A 15,207-nucleotide genomic window follows, 5' to 3' on the forward strand; every position below is an offset into this window, starting at 1 on the left:
GCAAGATGTGTCAAAAGCCTAAACACTTTTATAAAATTTTTCCAGAGAAAATAATCATGCACGCGCATAATTATAGTTAAAACACTAAAAAAGTGAAACAACCTAAACATCCAGCAAATGAAGCATCTGACAAAAATTAAGTATAAAAACACTCATGATCATAAAAAATACAAAATATATTAAATTTTAGGCTAAAATGAATTTCAAAATAGTATCTACAAGTACTATTTTTATAAATAAAATATTATTAAATAAAATAAAATAATAAAATAAAATATTATAAAATATTATTTTATTTATAGAGAAAAAAGGCTAGAGGAATAAGTACCAAGTTTTAAAAATGGTTTTTACCATTTTTAGTAGGATTAGTTATTTCATTATTTTTGCTTGTATGAGCTTTCTAAAAATGATTATGAATTATTCTACTAATTAATATTATTACAGTTGCAATTTTTTTTCCAAATATTAGGATAGGATAATGAATTAGTTTAACACAAGTACTCCAAACTTAAGAGTGCCCAGTTTTTCTTAGAAACACCCCTATCTTACAGGAGGGACTGTCCTGTCAATAATAGTTCGGAAGATCTCCATCCATGTTGTCATGGTTTGGTTATTCACCAGCTGAAGAGGCAATGCATACTGGAAAAATAGAACAACAACATAAAGAAGAATTCCCATTTACCAGAAAAATAAGCAATTTTATCTATACTGTAAAGTTAAAATATATAATATAGCTAATTTTTGAGCATGAAAATAGCAATTTCATATGATTCAACCTAAAATTTAACTTGAAATAGATCTATAAGCATATATGTCTAAATTTTAAAATTATGTATATTTTTGAAAATTTTTTAATTAAGCTTATTTATTCAGCAACACTGTATCATTTCAAATGGACAAACCTAGCCCAGAGACAGTAAAAGTAAGTAAAATAGCATCTACAAACTGTGAGAAGCTTATGTATGAACTCAAACTTTACCTAGTACTTGATATTCCAGGTAAGTGATTTTTACTATTTACCCTTTTGTGTGTCAAACTTTTAATTTTAACTACGTTAGTGACAATCTTTACCTCCCTGAACACTCATGAAACTGTTTTTTAGTTACTTTCCTCTACACTGTGACATAATAACCACAGTTCACTTTGATGCTGGCATTGTCTCCCCTGTTACACTGTGAGCTGTAGGAGAGGAGGAACAGTAAGTACATCCACATCCCTTTATTCCAAAATGCACTAATGCTAACGACATAGTAAGATTGATAGCCACTGCCCTCACAAGGTTACAATCTAATTGGAAACACACACACACACACACACACACACACACACACACACGCAGAAATGGTAAAAGATAAAGATGGAGGGATGAAAAGTTTTATAGGCTAAGTTCAGTTCACACTTTATTCAAAATGCCCTGGGGATGCATACGGACTTGAATTAGGGTACAGATGAGGACCAGGCTAAGAGTTAGGACAGAGAATGGTGATTCCTCTGGAATGTATGAAATATCCAAGTACCCTATACAAATAAATGCTGCTTAGACTAAATCAATCTCATTGTACAGACTTTAAATATTCCTCTGCCTCTTTCCATATTGTCACTTTTTAGTTATATTATTATTGCAACTATGTCTCTCAATGCTTTGAAATTTTTGCTTCCAAAGGAGCATATTAAGTAGTACATTAACAGATTTTCAAAATGGTTAAAAGTATTGAGGGTATATATCTGTTTTCTAGGTTTTTAAAATGTATAGGTTGAGAGAAAAAAAATTTAGACTTTGCCCCGTTGGCAAATCAAGAAGTGCAACAGAAAAATGACTTGGTCAATCTTTACCTTACTGCCCAATTCCTAGCTGTTTCTCCCAAAAGGAAAGACAAGTTTGGCCCTAAGCAAAAGGGTTATTACCAAATCTAAAGACAAAACATCTCACTGAATAAAAAGTTTGCCTCAAATAAAGTGATCCTCCTAAGGAAGAATTCTAAACACTGCTTCAATAAGTAGGGGCATTATGCATCTTTCTTCCCTTCTAAAAAGAAAAAGAAAAAGGTGGAAGAATATACTTTTCTAATATTCTAGTTCTTCTCTCTTCTCAGATTGCTTCCTTTCCTTTCCTCTCTCCTTCCCTCAAAAAGGTTGACCTGAAAAACAAAAGTCTGGCTCAGACTGTCTTTAGTAAAAGTTTAAAAGATGTAGGGCTGGGATGTAGCTCAGTCATAGAGTGCTTGCCTAGCATATGTAAGGTACTGGGTTCAATTCCCAGTAACACAGTCCCACACACACAGTTTTAAAGATGAGATTTTAATATAACTATAAATCTATATTGAAATGAAATATTCTGAAACAGTGCCAAAAACAAATCTATACTATCCTGCCTCTCAAGTTCAACAAAACTACCCTAGTGTCATGAGGAATTAAGTAAAAAACATGTATTAGAGCTTCAATTCATTAATCATTAAATCATTTAGGTTGACAACAATGATTCTTCCCCCAACCAGAACCAATTTACCCATGTCTTTCAAGGATTTGTTGTTAAATATTTTTGCATTTTAAACACATTACATCTCTATCTTCTAATTTTTTTAAATTTCCATATTAGTGGCCTTTATAGCTTTCAAATATGAAAAATGAGAAATTTGAATGGAGAGAAATGAGTCACCAAACCTTGGTAGGCTTTAGGTTGGGTGGAAGACAGAGACATTACCATAAATATGATTTCCCAATAAAAGAAGGATTCTCTTTTATAATCCTTATTCTTTTCCTATAATCATAACTATGCTTTGGACAGAAATGTCTACTAGAAGTTTTAGGGCAAGTAATGCCTTGGTTCTTGCTTACCCAGGGCTTCATACACTAGAAAAGTTACCTCTGTTAACTTTTGTGACCCTATTTCTCACAAGGATTTCTTAAAAGAAATATATGTGAGAATATATAATTTTTTTTTTTTTTTTTTTTTTTTTTTTTTTTTTTTTTTTTTTTTGCGGTACTGGGGATCAAACTCAGGGCCTTGTGCTTGTGAGGCAAGCACTCTACCAGCTGAGCTATCTCCCCAGCCCTAATATATAATTTTTAATAATAACTGACTGAGTACTTTCTACATGTGAGGCAGAAATACAAGACCCCATTTTTGGCTTCTGCAGTAGAAATTTACCTGAACAAGTGCATAAAAGATTTTGAGAATCTGTTTCTGCAGTAATACAGAATAATGGGAGGAATCAGGAAGGAGCTGCATGATTTGTTGCTGAATACGTGGCAGAAATATCTGCATTGCTGCTATAAGAGGTTCTCTTTCTTCTGCTTTCTTATATCTACATGAGCAAAGACAAAAAGAATGAGAAGTAGTTTCTCCTGTTCCCCAAAGAACTATAAACAATGAATGAAAAATATTCATTAAAACATAAAACAAACCCCCCCAAAAAATTTTTTTGACTTGCACTTTCTATTTGGGTTGTTGGAATAAACTTTGGGATCATGTGCCTGTTCTAAGCAAAATACCCAAAAATCTTTCTAGATGGGACCTATCATCATATATGTGGTTCACCAATCTAGAAAGATTTAGGCTAGTTTAAAAGAATCCAAGGCTAATTTGCAGCTTTCTTACACAAATGTCTCTAGTATATAAAGTAATTTTCATTAAACCATAATTCTTCCTATAAAATACAAGTTGAAAAGCTAGTTTACATCAACACTCATATAATGTAGGTAAAATGTTTTTTATGTTATTCTAAATTGAGAAGTTAAAATAGCGTACAAATTTAGCTGCTCTTAGTTTACTTTAATTGCTAAAAATCTGAAATATTCTGTAAAAATTCTACAAATAAGACTCTGAACTAACTAGTTAAAAAGAAGGAAAATAATAAGATTTTGTAAGTAAGAGCAGCAATCCTCTTATAAACAGAAAATACTATTAAATGTGATACTAGTCCTCCACCTTCCAAACAACTTTTATGGAGAAGAATATGACCAGCAAAGAACTTTAGCATCTTCATTCTTATATCCAGAAAGGTATCCGATTTGACTTACTTCATAATATGCTCATGAGAAGACAAATGTTAAGGCAAAACATTTAGTCTCCAAGTTAAACTACGAATAAATGTTTCAGAAGCACTGCATATTATATCTTCATTAGAAATTAGCAATTACATTACAAGATTAAAGATGCTTTGAATAACTGCGGTAAATAAACATGCTTAACTGCATTTAACCCAACATTTTCCAAATTAACCTGGTTTTGCAGACCACCCACAGCAGATCCCCTACATAACTTAAATCCCAAAGTGACAAGACTGTTCTCTTTATCCAAAAGACATCAACTTACTCATAAGTCTTCACCAGTTGGTATAAACATAACAAACTGCCAAGCCAGCTTCCACTGTTCTGTGATTGCAAATAATAGTCTATCTTGTCCACCACTGCTGGCCAGTGACCAGGAAAATCATGCTTAATGATGACACGGAGACACATTGTTAACTGCACTCTAAAAGGTAAGGAGGGAAAAAGGTAAAAACTACAAGTAGTTAGAAGGATAATGTATCAAAGACCTTTAATATTTTACATAAAAGTTGTCCAGTCACACATTATTTACCAACGTGGATAACGTTTTGAAAAATGCTTCAGTAAGCAAGTTCACAGTTGTGGAACAACACAGAACAGACTTTTATAAACTGAGATGGCTACATCACTAGGTGATGTAATTTTATGGGACCTATCATCATATATGTGGTTCACCAAAATGCTGTTATGTGGCACATGACTATATATGTGTGGAGTAGGAAGGAAAACAGTAGTCCTAAAACCAAACAAATTCCTCAGTAGCTCAATTTACTAAAAATAAACAGAATGGGGAATATCCTAAAATGAATGAAGACTTATCTTCATTCTTATCTTAAAGACAGCTTTTTAAAATATGAACTTAAAAGTAAATTTGTAAGGCCAGGCACAGTAGTGCATGCCTATAATGCCAGCAACTCAGGAGGCTAAGGTAAGAGGATCACAAGTTTGAGATCAGCCTCAGCAACTTAGTGAGATCCTACTTCAAAATAAAAAATTAAAAAGGGCTGGGAATGTAGCTCAATAGTAAAGTATCCCTGGGTTCAATTCCAGTATCAAAAAAAAAAAAAATTCATAAAAATTTCAAAACAGTTTTGTAAGGTTTCTCAGTGTGCTGTATTTTATATTTTGGTTACCAAATTCTAAAGGGAAGAAGGAGAGAAAATAGTTTATCATTTCAAATAGACAGACCTAGTTTACAGATAGTAAAAGTAAGTAAAATGGAGGCTTACATAACTATAGGAAGCATCTCTATGAACCAAAACTTTGAACATCTATCCCTCATCAGCTAACAACCACTTGTGAGTGCTGCACTTGCCAAAGCAACTGAGATACTAATTTTTGTACTCTGAGTATAAGAAAAAAACAAGCATTAGTTAGGCAATTTCTGAAGAGGAAAGTTAAGAGCCACCTCCAAATAAATAAATTGTAAAAGCAACAGAGAAGATACAAAGACTGGGGTTGTGGCTCAGTGGTAGAGCACTTGCCTGGCATGTGTGAGGCCCTGGGTTCAATCCTCAGCACCACATATAAATAAATAAATAAATAAATAAATAAATAAATAAATAAATAAATAAATAAAACAACTTCATTCCCTACTACTGTTTCATGTGTTTGCTTCTCCATTTTTTTTTTTTTTTCCTTTTTCTTTTGTACTGGAGATTGAACCCAGAGGCCTTTTACCCAGCCCTTATTTTTTATTTTGAGAGACTCTTCACTAAGTGGCCAAGGACAGCTTCACTCGCAATCCTCTTGTCTCAGCTCCTCAATAACTTGGATTACAGGCATAAACAACCACACCTGGCTTGCCCACCATTTTCAAAAGAAAATAACTAGCTCATATGTTGAAGTAAATTTGTTTCTCCTACTTTAATCCATTTTGTGCCATTATTCCAGATGTGAAACAACTATAAAAACTTAAGTTGAGCAACAAATATAACTATGTGGTAAATGATATTTGAATATTTACTATGTTTGCAGAATTGGAAACTTGGGACTTAATGGGTTAAAACTCCAAAACTTGGGGCTGGGAGTGTAACTCAGTGGCAGAGCTAGCATGCATAGGCCTGGGTTTAATCTCCAGCACTGAAAGAAAAATAAAAAATCTCAGCCTAAGATTGAAAAATCTGTGAGATTCTTTGGCTTTGTTGTTTAATACACCAGTCACTAGCTACATATACACATTTTAAATGCATCAAAATTAAGTGGAATTTAGAATGCAGTTCCTCAGTTACACTAGCCACATTTTTGAGTGTTCAAAAGCCATGTCTCATGGCTAAATACTGAACAGTATGGACAAAGAACACTTGTATCACTGCATAAAGTTCTATTGGACAGTGCTCTCTATAGCATCTAATCTAATCTATGAATCTGAAAAACAGGTATTAATTCCTGTAATTTAAATTGACTCTATCATTCCTTGCTTCAGGGAAAGATATTTAGTTCATTTAAAAAATGAATAAAAACATAGGTAAAGGGTTAAAAAAAAAAAAAAAAGTAGATTAAAATTCCCAGAACTGGCTGGGTGCAGTGGCACACACCTATAATCCCAGCAGCTCAGGAGGCTGAGGCAGGAAGATCAAAGCCAGCCTCAGCAACTCAGTAAGGCACTAAGTAACTTAAGACCCTGTCTCTGAATAAAATATAAAAAAAGCTGGGGATATGGCTCAGTGGTAAAGCACCCCTAGGTTCAATCCTCAGTACCAAAAAAAAAAAAAGAAGAAAGAAAAAAAAAAAAGAAAATTCCCAGAATGAACTCTTTATGTCAAGGAAAAGGAAAGCAAACACTAAAAAGAATGAAGGGATCATTACTAACACGAACAATATAGGTTATTTACTTAGCAAGAATTTATACAATCATTTTAATTGTTTGATTTTTACCTTACTTCTTTTTGAGGCAACTTATGATGATTCAATTTTTTCCAAAATATTTTGAGGCAAATTACAAATGCAAAGACATTAAGTAAGATAAAAGATAATATTCTGAGTGTCCCTCTTCATTATTTTACCTTTATAAAAAAACCAACTTGAAGCTAATGATCAGATCTCACCACTCCCATCTCCAGATCCAAATATTTTATGCTTCTTAATAATTATATAGATAAAGCACAACATACCTCACTAGATCTGGAGACCGAATTATCCCTTCCACAATGTTATCACGTATTTGCTGGCGGTCATTTTCATGAATATTGAAGGGAAATATTGCTTCTCCTGGTGGAGGTTCCCGGTCAGGCCAATACTGGGTCACCATGTTCTTTAGGTAGATGGCAGCTATGTTTGGGAAAATAATGATAATGTGTTAGTATAAAAAGGACTGCTTTAATTCAGGGGGATAGGGCATGAAAGGCTAAATCTTTCAGTGCCAAACATGACACCCAGCAGGCAAATCTTACAGGAATAAAGCCAAGTTGGGAAAGGGAAATGGGTAAGAATTTAAAGGTTTCACTTTAGGTAGTCTAAGTAGAAAATATTTTGCCAAATCAAACTCCAAAGCTTAAAAGCCAGAAAAATGATCCAGGAATCATGTGCATATATCCCTAGACTAAACACAAAATGGTCCAAATGAGACCATATAAAACACACCCCAAGATCATAAAATCATACTTTTCATGATGCCTAATACTGAACTGACAACAGGTAAAGTTCTGCTTTCCTTTACATAAACTGGTTTTTCTATTTATTTTTTTCACTGGCTACTATCCTGCTCTACAAACTTAGAATACTAATGCTTTTTAAAGCATTGGTAATTTTTATCTAACCCTTTTGAGATATTTATTACTTATAACAAGGAAATGGGCATCATTTCTATCCTTCAAATATTTTTGGAAAAATCTCAGGAAATTTTTCATCTGTTTATTTCTATCAGAATACAATCAATTATTTTGTTCCTATTCTTTTTTTATGTAAGAGATTTTCTTATTTTTTCTTTTTACTGTTTTGGTGCCCCTTATTGAAATTCTTTCTAACCCCTCTACACCCTAACCTTCCAAAACTCCATTCTACTCTTCTACAAAAATGACTTATTAGCTACCATAAATGAGTGAGAACATATGGTATGTGTCTTTCTGTGTCTGCCTAATTTCGCTTAGCATAATGACACCCAGTTCCATTCATTTTGCTGCAAATGATAGAATTTCGTTCTTTTTATAGCAGAATAAAATTCCATTGTTGTGGGGGGATTTTTATCCATTCATCCACTGAAGGCATCTGAGTTGATTTCTTATTTTAGCTGTTGTGAAAAGTGCTGAAATAAACAGGAGAATACAAATGGTTTTTGGAATAATGATTTCATTGCCTTTGGACATGTACCCAGAAGTGAACTGCTAGATCATATGGTACTCCTATTTTTCATTTTTTGAGGAATTTCCATACCACTTACCATACCATACCATAGTGGCTACACTAAATTTACATTCCCACCAAAAGTATGCAAGATCATCCTTTTCTCTGTATCCTTGCCAGCATTTGCTTTTTTAATTATTGTTTTGTGTAGTTTGTTTCCAGTACTAGGGATCAAACCCAGGGCATCACACAGGTTAGGCAAGGGCCCTATCACTGACTATATCCCCAGCCCATTTTTTGTCTTTTTGATGATAGCTGTTCTAACTGGGGTGAAATATTATCTAACTGTGGTTTTCAGTTGCATGAAATTAATTTTCTAAAACAAACTTGCCTCTGTCCTCAAGCACAACATATCATCACTTAAATTTTACTCTTTTGACTCAGAAACATAACTACGGGAATAAATTGGGTTCCACAACCTCAAAGGATGGAGACAGTGCTGTTATAAACTCGGTGAGGCAAAATGGCAGACTTTTTAGGTGATCTTTTTAAACCTTTGCATTCTTCACCATAATTTGGTAGCCCTTCTGTTCACTGCTATTACTTCAATCTGTTAAAAGCCAGGAGATCAATAACGAATGTATAAACTATAACTAAAATAGAATTAAACAGATTTTGAGTAAGAGCAGAGACGCTTCCTACAAATAAAACAGTTTAAAGAAAAGTTTTTTGAAATACTTCTGAAATGATCAACATTATCTTTCTGTTTATCACTAGCTTCTGCATTTTAGAATGAAGTTAGTCTTAACAAAGTATGCATAAAAAATTATAAATTTTAATATCATCACCCCATCCTTTTGACATACAAAAAGGAAAACAACCTAAAAGAATGAAAACCGGGCAAGTTATGGGAAAAAAAAAAAAAAAAAGCTGTTTTTTTAAATTGATGGTCCTACATCATTCACTACAGATGACTTCTTCAGGTCTAATATAATATTCCTTTCAACTCCCACTTTTAAATCCAAACTACTCTTCTCATAGCAATTGCAAAATGCATCAAAGAAAAGTACATTTCTGAAGCCAAGTTTCATTTAGTAGAAGAACTTTACTAAAGGGTCTCTTTCTTTCAGAGGCAAAGAGTTAAAAACTTAGAAACAAAAGTGACTTGAAAGATTTCTAATCATAACTTCAATATCCTAAATTTAAAATAGTCTTCTTTCTCTGCATATTACTTGGTTATATTAATAATAATATTATGCTTATCAATACTCTGAAAGGAAAGCAACAGAGCAAACTTCCAAATTTATTTTGTTTGATGTGGCAACATTAAAATATTAATTTCTTCCCATTTCTTGAAAATTCATAGTAAGGCAAAAGCAAACATTCACTAATAAGCTCAATTAATAGTAGAAATAATATTTTAGAATTGTCTACCAAAAACACATGAAAAACACATTTCCCAGAGCTAAGAAACAGAACACTAATATCATCTTGATCCAATTCATAAGAAAATTAATTTGTTTTCCCACAAGAACAGGGCTATGTAGAACTATATCTACCTTCCACTTAATATTAGTCTTTTTTTTTTTTTTTACAGTTTTATACAAACTAATCTTTCTTTAAAACATAGACATCATTCTATTTTTAATATCATGATGAAATGATAGGTTAAGCAGATGTCACCATAAAGTTCTTGGGGGCATCCTTATATTTTGATAATAGACTAAATAGAGAAGAAACATTTATAAACTGTACTTTAGGATAGCTGTAGAATTTTACACAATATATTTCAAACACTATGGCAAAAATGGATGATTTTAAGATAGAAAGTTGTTTCAATACAGTAGGAAATCAATCACTAAGACAAACTGTGCTGCAGCTAAAAGATTTGAAATTCACATACATTATGAAGAAAACAATCGCCTTTAAACACAGCTTACATTTTATATGAAAACTTCATTACCTGTTATTAAGATTCAAAGTTGCAGAGTTAGAGATATGGCTCAGTAGTGAGCACTTGCCTAATGTGCAGGAGGCCCTGGGTTGGATTCCCAGCACCACAAAAAATAAAATTTTTTTTAAAGTTTTACACATTTGGTGAGGATATGGGGAACCTAGCATTCTAAGGAACATTTTTTTCCTCCACAGTGCTGGAGATCAAATGCAGGGTCTCCTGCTTTTACTGAGCTACACCATCAGCCCTGTAAGGTACAATTGATAGAAAAAGTAAGCAAAAGTAATACAGTGATAGGATTCAAAATTATAAATATTAATATCTTTAATATCCATTAACCTAGCATTTTCATTCCTAGTAATTTATTCTAAAAAATAAAAATTCCCACAAATACCCATTGGTACATATCCAAAGATACTCATTAAGCAATGCCTCTATCAACAAAAAAAGGACAAAAAGGGAAATGTCTGTTGATATCAGACATGTCTGTTTAAATAAGCCATGACAGTTCTACACAATGAAATACTACTAAGTCATTGCAATAATGAAGAATGTATGTGTGCACTAACCTGGAATAATCTCCAAGGATACATGGTTCAGTGAAAAAAAGAAAACTTTAGAATAGCATGTGTAATATAAATAGAAAAAAACTAAAGCACTGTGCACCAAACTCGATGGCAGCTATCTTTGAGAGTGGACTTAAGAGTAATCTACCTGGGTGCAGGTGGCGCACACCTGTAATCCCAGCAGCTCAAGAGGCTAAGGTAGGAGGATTGAGAGTTCAAAGCCAACCTCAGCAAAAGCAAGGTGCTAAGCAACTCAGTAAGACCCTGTCTCTAAATAGGGCTGAGGATGTGGCTCAGTGGTCAAGTACCCTTGAGTTCAATCCCAGGTACAAAAAAAAAAAAAGATTCACCTAATGTAAAAATCCTGTTTTTATAATGTTTGTAAGTTCAATAAACAGCACATTAATGTAATAAATTGTTTTAAGACCTTTTAAAATGCTATTTTTTAAAAGCTTCATAGGAACATCATGATGGCCCTATAAATACTTGGATTATTAAAATACATTTCATTTAGCAAAATGTTTTAGAACAGTCCTATTTTATAAAGGCAAAGATTAAACAACTGAGATCTAAGATTCCAAAAAAATTTTACGGAATTCTTATAAACCTTATTAAAATAAATAATTCCAATATGAATGTTTTTCCATAGGTTTATCTTTTTTATCTTAACCACAAAGTAATCTTTTAGGAAATCATGTAGAGTTATGTGCCACATAATGACATTTCAGTAATTGTGACAATCAACCACTCTTACAAAGGTAAATAGCACAAAGCCTAGATGTGTAGGAAGCCATCTTGTCTAGGTTTTGTTTAAGTATACTCTATGATATTTGCACAGTGATTGCCTGACTACACATTTCTCAGAACATGTCCCCAACATTAGGCTAACACATAACTATATATTCATAAACATTATCCCAGAATTTAATCATTCCTTCTTTATTCTGTGTTCAAAATTAAATACTTTAATCAGCATATAGATTATAATTCAGTTTCTATGAAACTTCATCTATCCTTGTACGTGCAAGACGATCATTCACCTAATGTCAATGATGGTCATTTCTGAATGATGAAGATTGGGAAATTTTACTTTCTTCTCTGTATTCTTCTTCATTGCTCAAATCACTTATAATGAGTAGAAATACTATGGTTCACTGTGTGCTTTTTAAACTTCACAACGATGCAAAAGCAATATTATTCAATAGAAACCATACTTGAAATTTTGAATTTTGATCTTTACTGGATCTAGCAATATGTTGTAAGATACTTTCTCATGATGCTGAGCAACTACAGTCAGATCATGAGGGTAAACAGAAACTCAACAGTATACTGTATTGTTAAGTTATAATGTTCAGTAGTTTAGGTGCATCAAATGCAATGTGTTTTGTTTTGTTTTGATAGCAGGGTTTGAACCAAGGGCGCTCAACCGCTGGGTCACATCCCTAGCTCCCTTCATTTTCTTTTTTTTTTTTTTTTTTTTTTTAAGATATATATTTTTTTAGTTGTAGGTGGACACAATACCTTTATTTTTATGTGGAGCTGAGGATTGAACCCAGGGCCTCAGGCATGCTGGGGAGGGCACTACCACTGAGCCACAACCCCAGTCCCCATTTTCTATTTTGAGACACAGTCTTGCTAAATTACTTAGAGCCTCAGTAACTAAGTTGCTGAGGCTGGCCTCAAACCTGCAATCCTCCTGCCTCAACCTCCCGAGTCACTGGAATTACAGCATGGGCCACCATGCCCGGCATCAAATGCAATTTTAACTTACTGTAATTTCAGCTAACAATGTTTTCAACTTATGATGGGTTTATCAGAAGGAAAACTCACACTTACTGAAGGGACATCTATATATGTCACTAACATAAGGCTTTTAAAATACATTTATTTTTTTAAATTAGCAACTGTCATTTTACCCCCATTAGCTTATAATTATTATCTTTTCAGGACTTGTGACATTCCAAGGCTTTCTCAATATTGCACCTTCTGAGTTCTAATGATCAGTCCACTAAAAATAAATAAATAAAAATGTGCATGAAGCAATTACATAAAATCCTCGACTTAAAAATAATTTCAGGTATAAAACAAAAAGTCCTGCTTTCCAAACACCTGGTTTGTGTGACACATTACCACCATCATTTGACATATAATTAGAGCCACATGGTCTTAATCTGTGGGCCCAAAGGTGAGGTTATCAGGAATCATAAGAAATTAGGGAGATAAGCAATTAAAATTGGGAAAACAGTGGGAAACTGAATGTTACAGAGGCAAGGAACTGATGTGGAGAGCAAGAAGAGGGGGGGAAAAAAGCAAGGAAACATTTGAGAGTTCAGATTTACCTTCAAGTTTCTAGGAAAAAAAAAAGTAAATTTTTATGCCTTAGAAATACTTAGTGTACACTTCCTAGTTTTTCAGGAAATTACATTTAGAATTAAGATAAAACTCCCATTCTATTTCCACCTATTAATCAATTTATAAAGTATTTAAAAAAAAAAAAAAAAAAAAAAAAAAACACCTCACCTGCCTGGCGGACTGGAAATTCCACATGGTCAGAGACTATAATCCGAAGTAAACTGGGGGCGAAATTGATAATCTTGTAGGACTGAAATAACAAAGAAAAGTTTTATGAAAGAGGGAAATATCAATAAATACCTATTATCACCTGTTAATACTTACTGTCCAGATAAAAGAAAAATTTCTAATATGAAAATAATTATCCATGGCAAAATGAAGATTAAAATATTTCAAGTCAAAAAACAAATCCCTAGAATAAGTTCATGAACAAAAGTATGAACACTTAAGATTTCTGACATACTGCCAAAATGCTTTGTAGAAAGAATACATCAAATTACACTCCCAACAGCAGTATGCTAGTGTCCATGTAAGCTACATTTCCTCTACTACGAAGGAGGCTACTTTATGTGGTTGCTATTGTTTTGTTTTATTTTGGGGCTATTTGCTTCTACACATTCTTTATTCCATTTATCCTTTTGTAGGTGAGATTTTTACATCTTCTCAATAAATTCTAAGAGCTATTAATGAATTTGAAATCTATGAATTACTCATCACAAGTGTTTCTTCTCAGATTATTTGTACTTTAATTTTGTTTATGGTATTTTTGACAAACACAAATCAAGAAAACATCAGTTACAGAAAACTGGAGATCCAATACAGTGAACCAGACGAGAAAATGTTAAATAATGCATGAGCTATGAAGAAGAGCTAGTCCAGATTGGAACAGTGTGACTCACAAGGCAAGGTTGAGAGCTGTCAAAGCCAGCTGCCCGCTGCGGCTATAGCATCTTTTAAACTTAACAATGCCTAAGGGAGCCTACACGGATGAAGTTTCTGCCCTGCCCTGATGCCTGGGTCACTTCACTCCCCAGACATGCTCTACTCTGATTGCTCCAGTGTTTGGCCACGGTAATCTTAGAAGCAAAAAAAAGAAAGAAAAGTAAAGAACAGAACAGTCGGTTCCTTTTAGCCATGTTCTATATAGATGTTTAGTATCTGGACATTCTATAACTCTGCCACATTCCCAGAGCCCACACATGGTTTTGTCCACTGACAATCTCAGAAGACTTGTAAATTCTCACTGGAGCCAAACCAGACAATGCCCCAGAGATTCTGTCAAGCTTACCTTCCCCTGGGAGTTTGGATCTCTGGTGTTGTCCCTTTGAAGATATAGCTAGGTTTGTGCATACACTTATTATTTAGTTAATCACCTTATCTATTACTTTACTAGTAATATAGCATTTAAGGTAAATATGTGATTAAAAATAAATCTGAAGAAAAATAACATCTTTTCCATTCAAGAACACTGTGCTTTCCAAATCTTTCCATATACTTCCATAAAATTTTGTATTATAATTATTCTTTCTTTCATCCTGTATAGTCTTTAAAATCTTAAATCTTAAATCTTAAGGGAAATTCTTTTTCGTCCATAATTGAAACCACAGAATTTCAATTCTTAAAGAAACACATTTAACTATAGTTTACAAGTGGCAAAATTAATATAGATTTAGCCTACTCTTCTACACCTTTCTACATACACATTATAAAATAAATCATTTGTGCCAGGTGCAGTGGCTCATGCCTGTAATCCCAGCAGCTCAGAAGGCTGAAGTAGGAGGAGTGCAAGTTCAAAACCAGCCTAAGCAACTCAGAGACCTTGTCTCTAAATAAAATACAAAAAAGGGCTGGGGATGAGGCTTAGTACTAGAGTGGCCCTGTGTTCAATCCCTGGTAAAAAAAAAAAAAAAAAAAAAAAACTTATTTATATTTTTTTAGATCCTGAAAGATCATATGATAAATTAAAAATCAAAACATGTAGCCAGTTATGATGGCACATACCTA

General features: G+C 33.3%; 1 protein-coding gene across 3 annotated transcripts in view; it reads right to left on the bottom strand.

Annotated features, from left to right (window-relative positions):
- Ipo8 (importin 8) overlaps positions 1 to 15,207 on the bottom strand; it is a 70,752-nt gene that overhangs the window by 51,067 nt on the left and 4,478 nt on the right. For all 3 annotated transcript variants that reach the window (XR_007108218.1, XM_047548470.1, XM_047548469.1), the window contains exons 2-6: positions 13,372 to 13,453; positions 7,164 to 7,320; positions 4,316 to 4,474; positions 3,149 to 3,305; positions 550 to 639 (exon numbers count right to left, since the gene is read on the bottom strand). Coding sequence is in view for 2 of the 3 variants with exons in the window: in XM_047548470.1 (XP_047404426.1) it covers positions 550 to 639; positions 3,149 to 3,305; positions 4,316 to 4,474; positions 7,164 to 7,320; positions 13,372 to 13,453 (645 nt within the window). In the remaining variant the exon portion in view is untranslated. The remainder of the gene's footprint in view (positions 1 to 549; positions 640 to 3,148; positions 3,306 to 4,315; positions 4,475 to 7,163; positions 7,321 to 13,371; positions 13,454 to 15,207) is intronic.

This window comes from Sciurus carolinensis, chromosome 4, assembly GCF_902686445.1.
Source record: "Sciurus carolinensis chromosome 4, mSciCar1.2, whole genome shotgun sequence".
Lineage (NCBI taxonomy): Eukaryota > Metazoa > Chordata > Mammalia > Rodentia > Sciuridae > Sciurus > Sciurus carolinensis.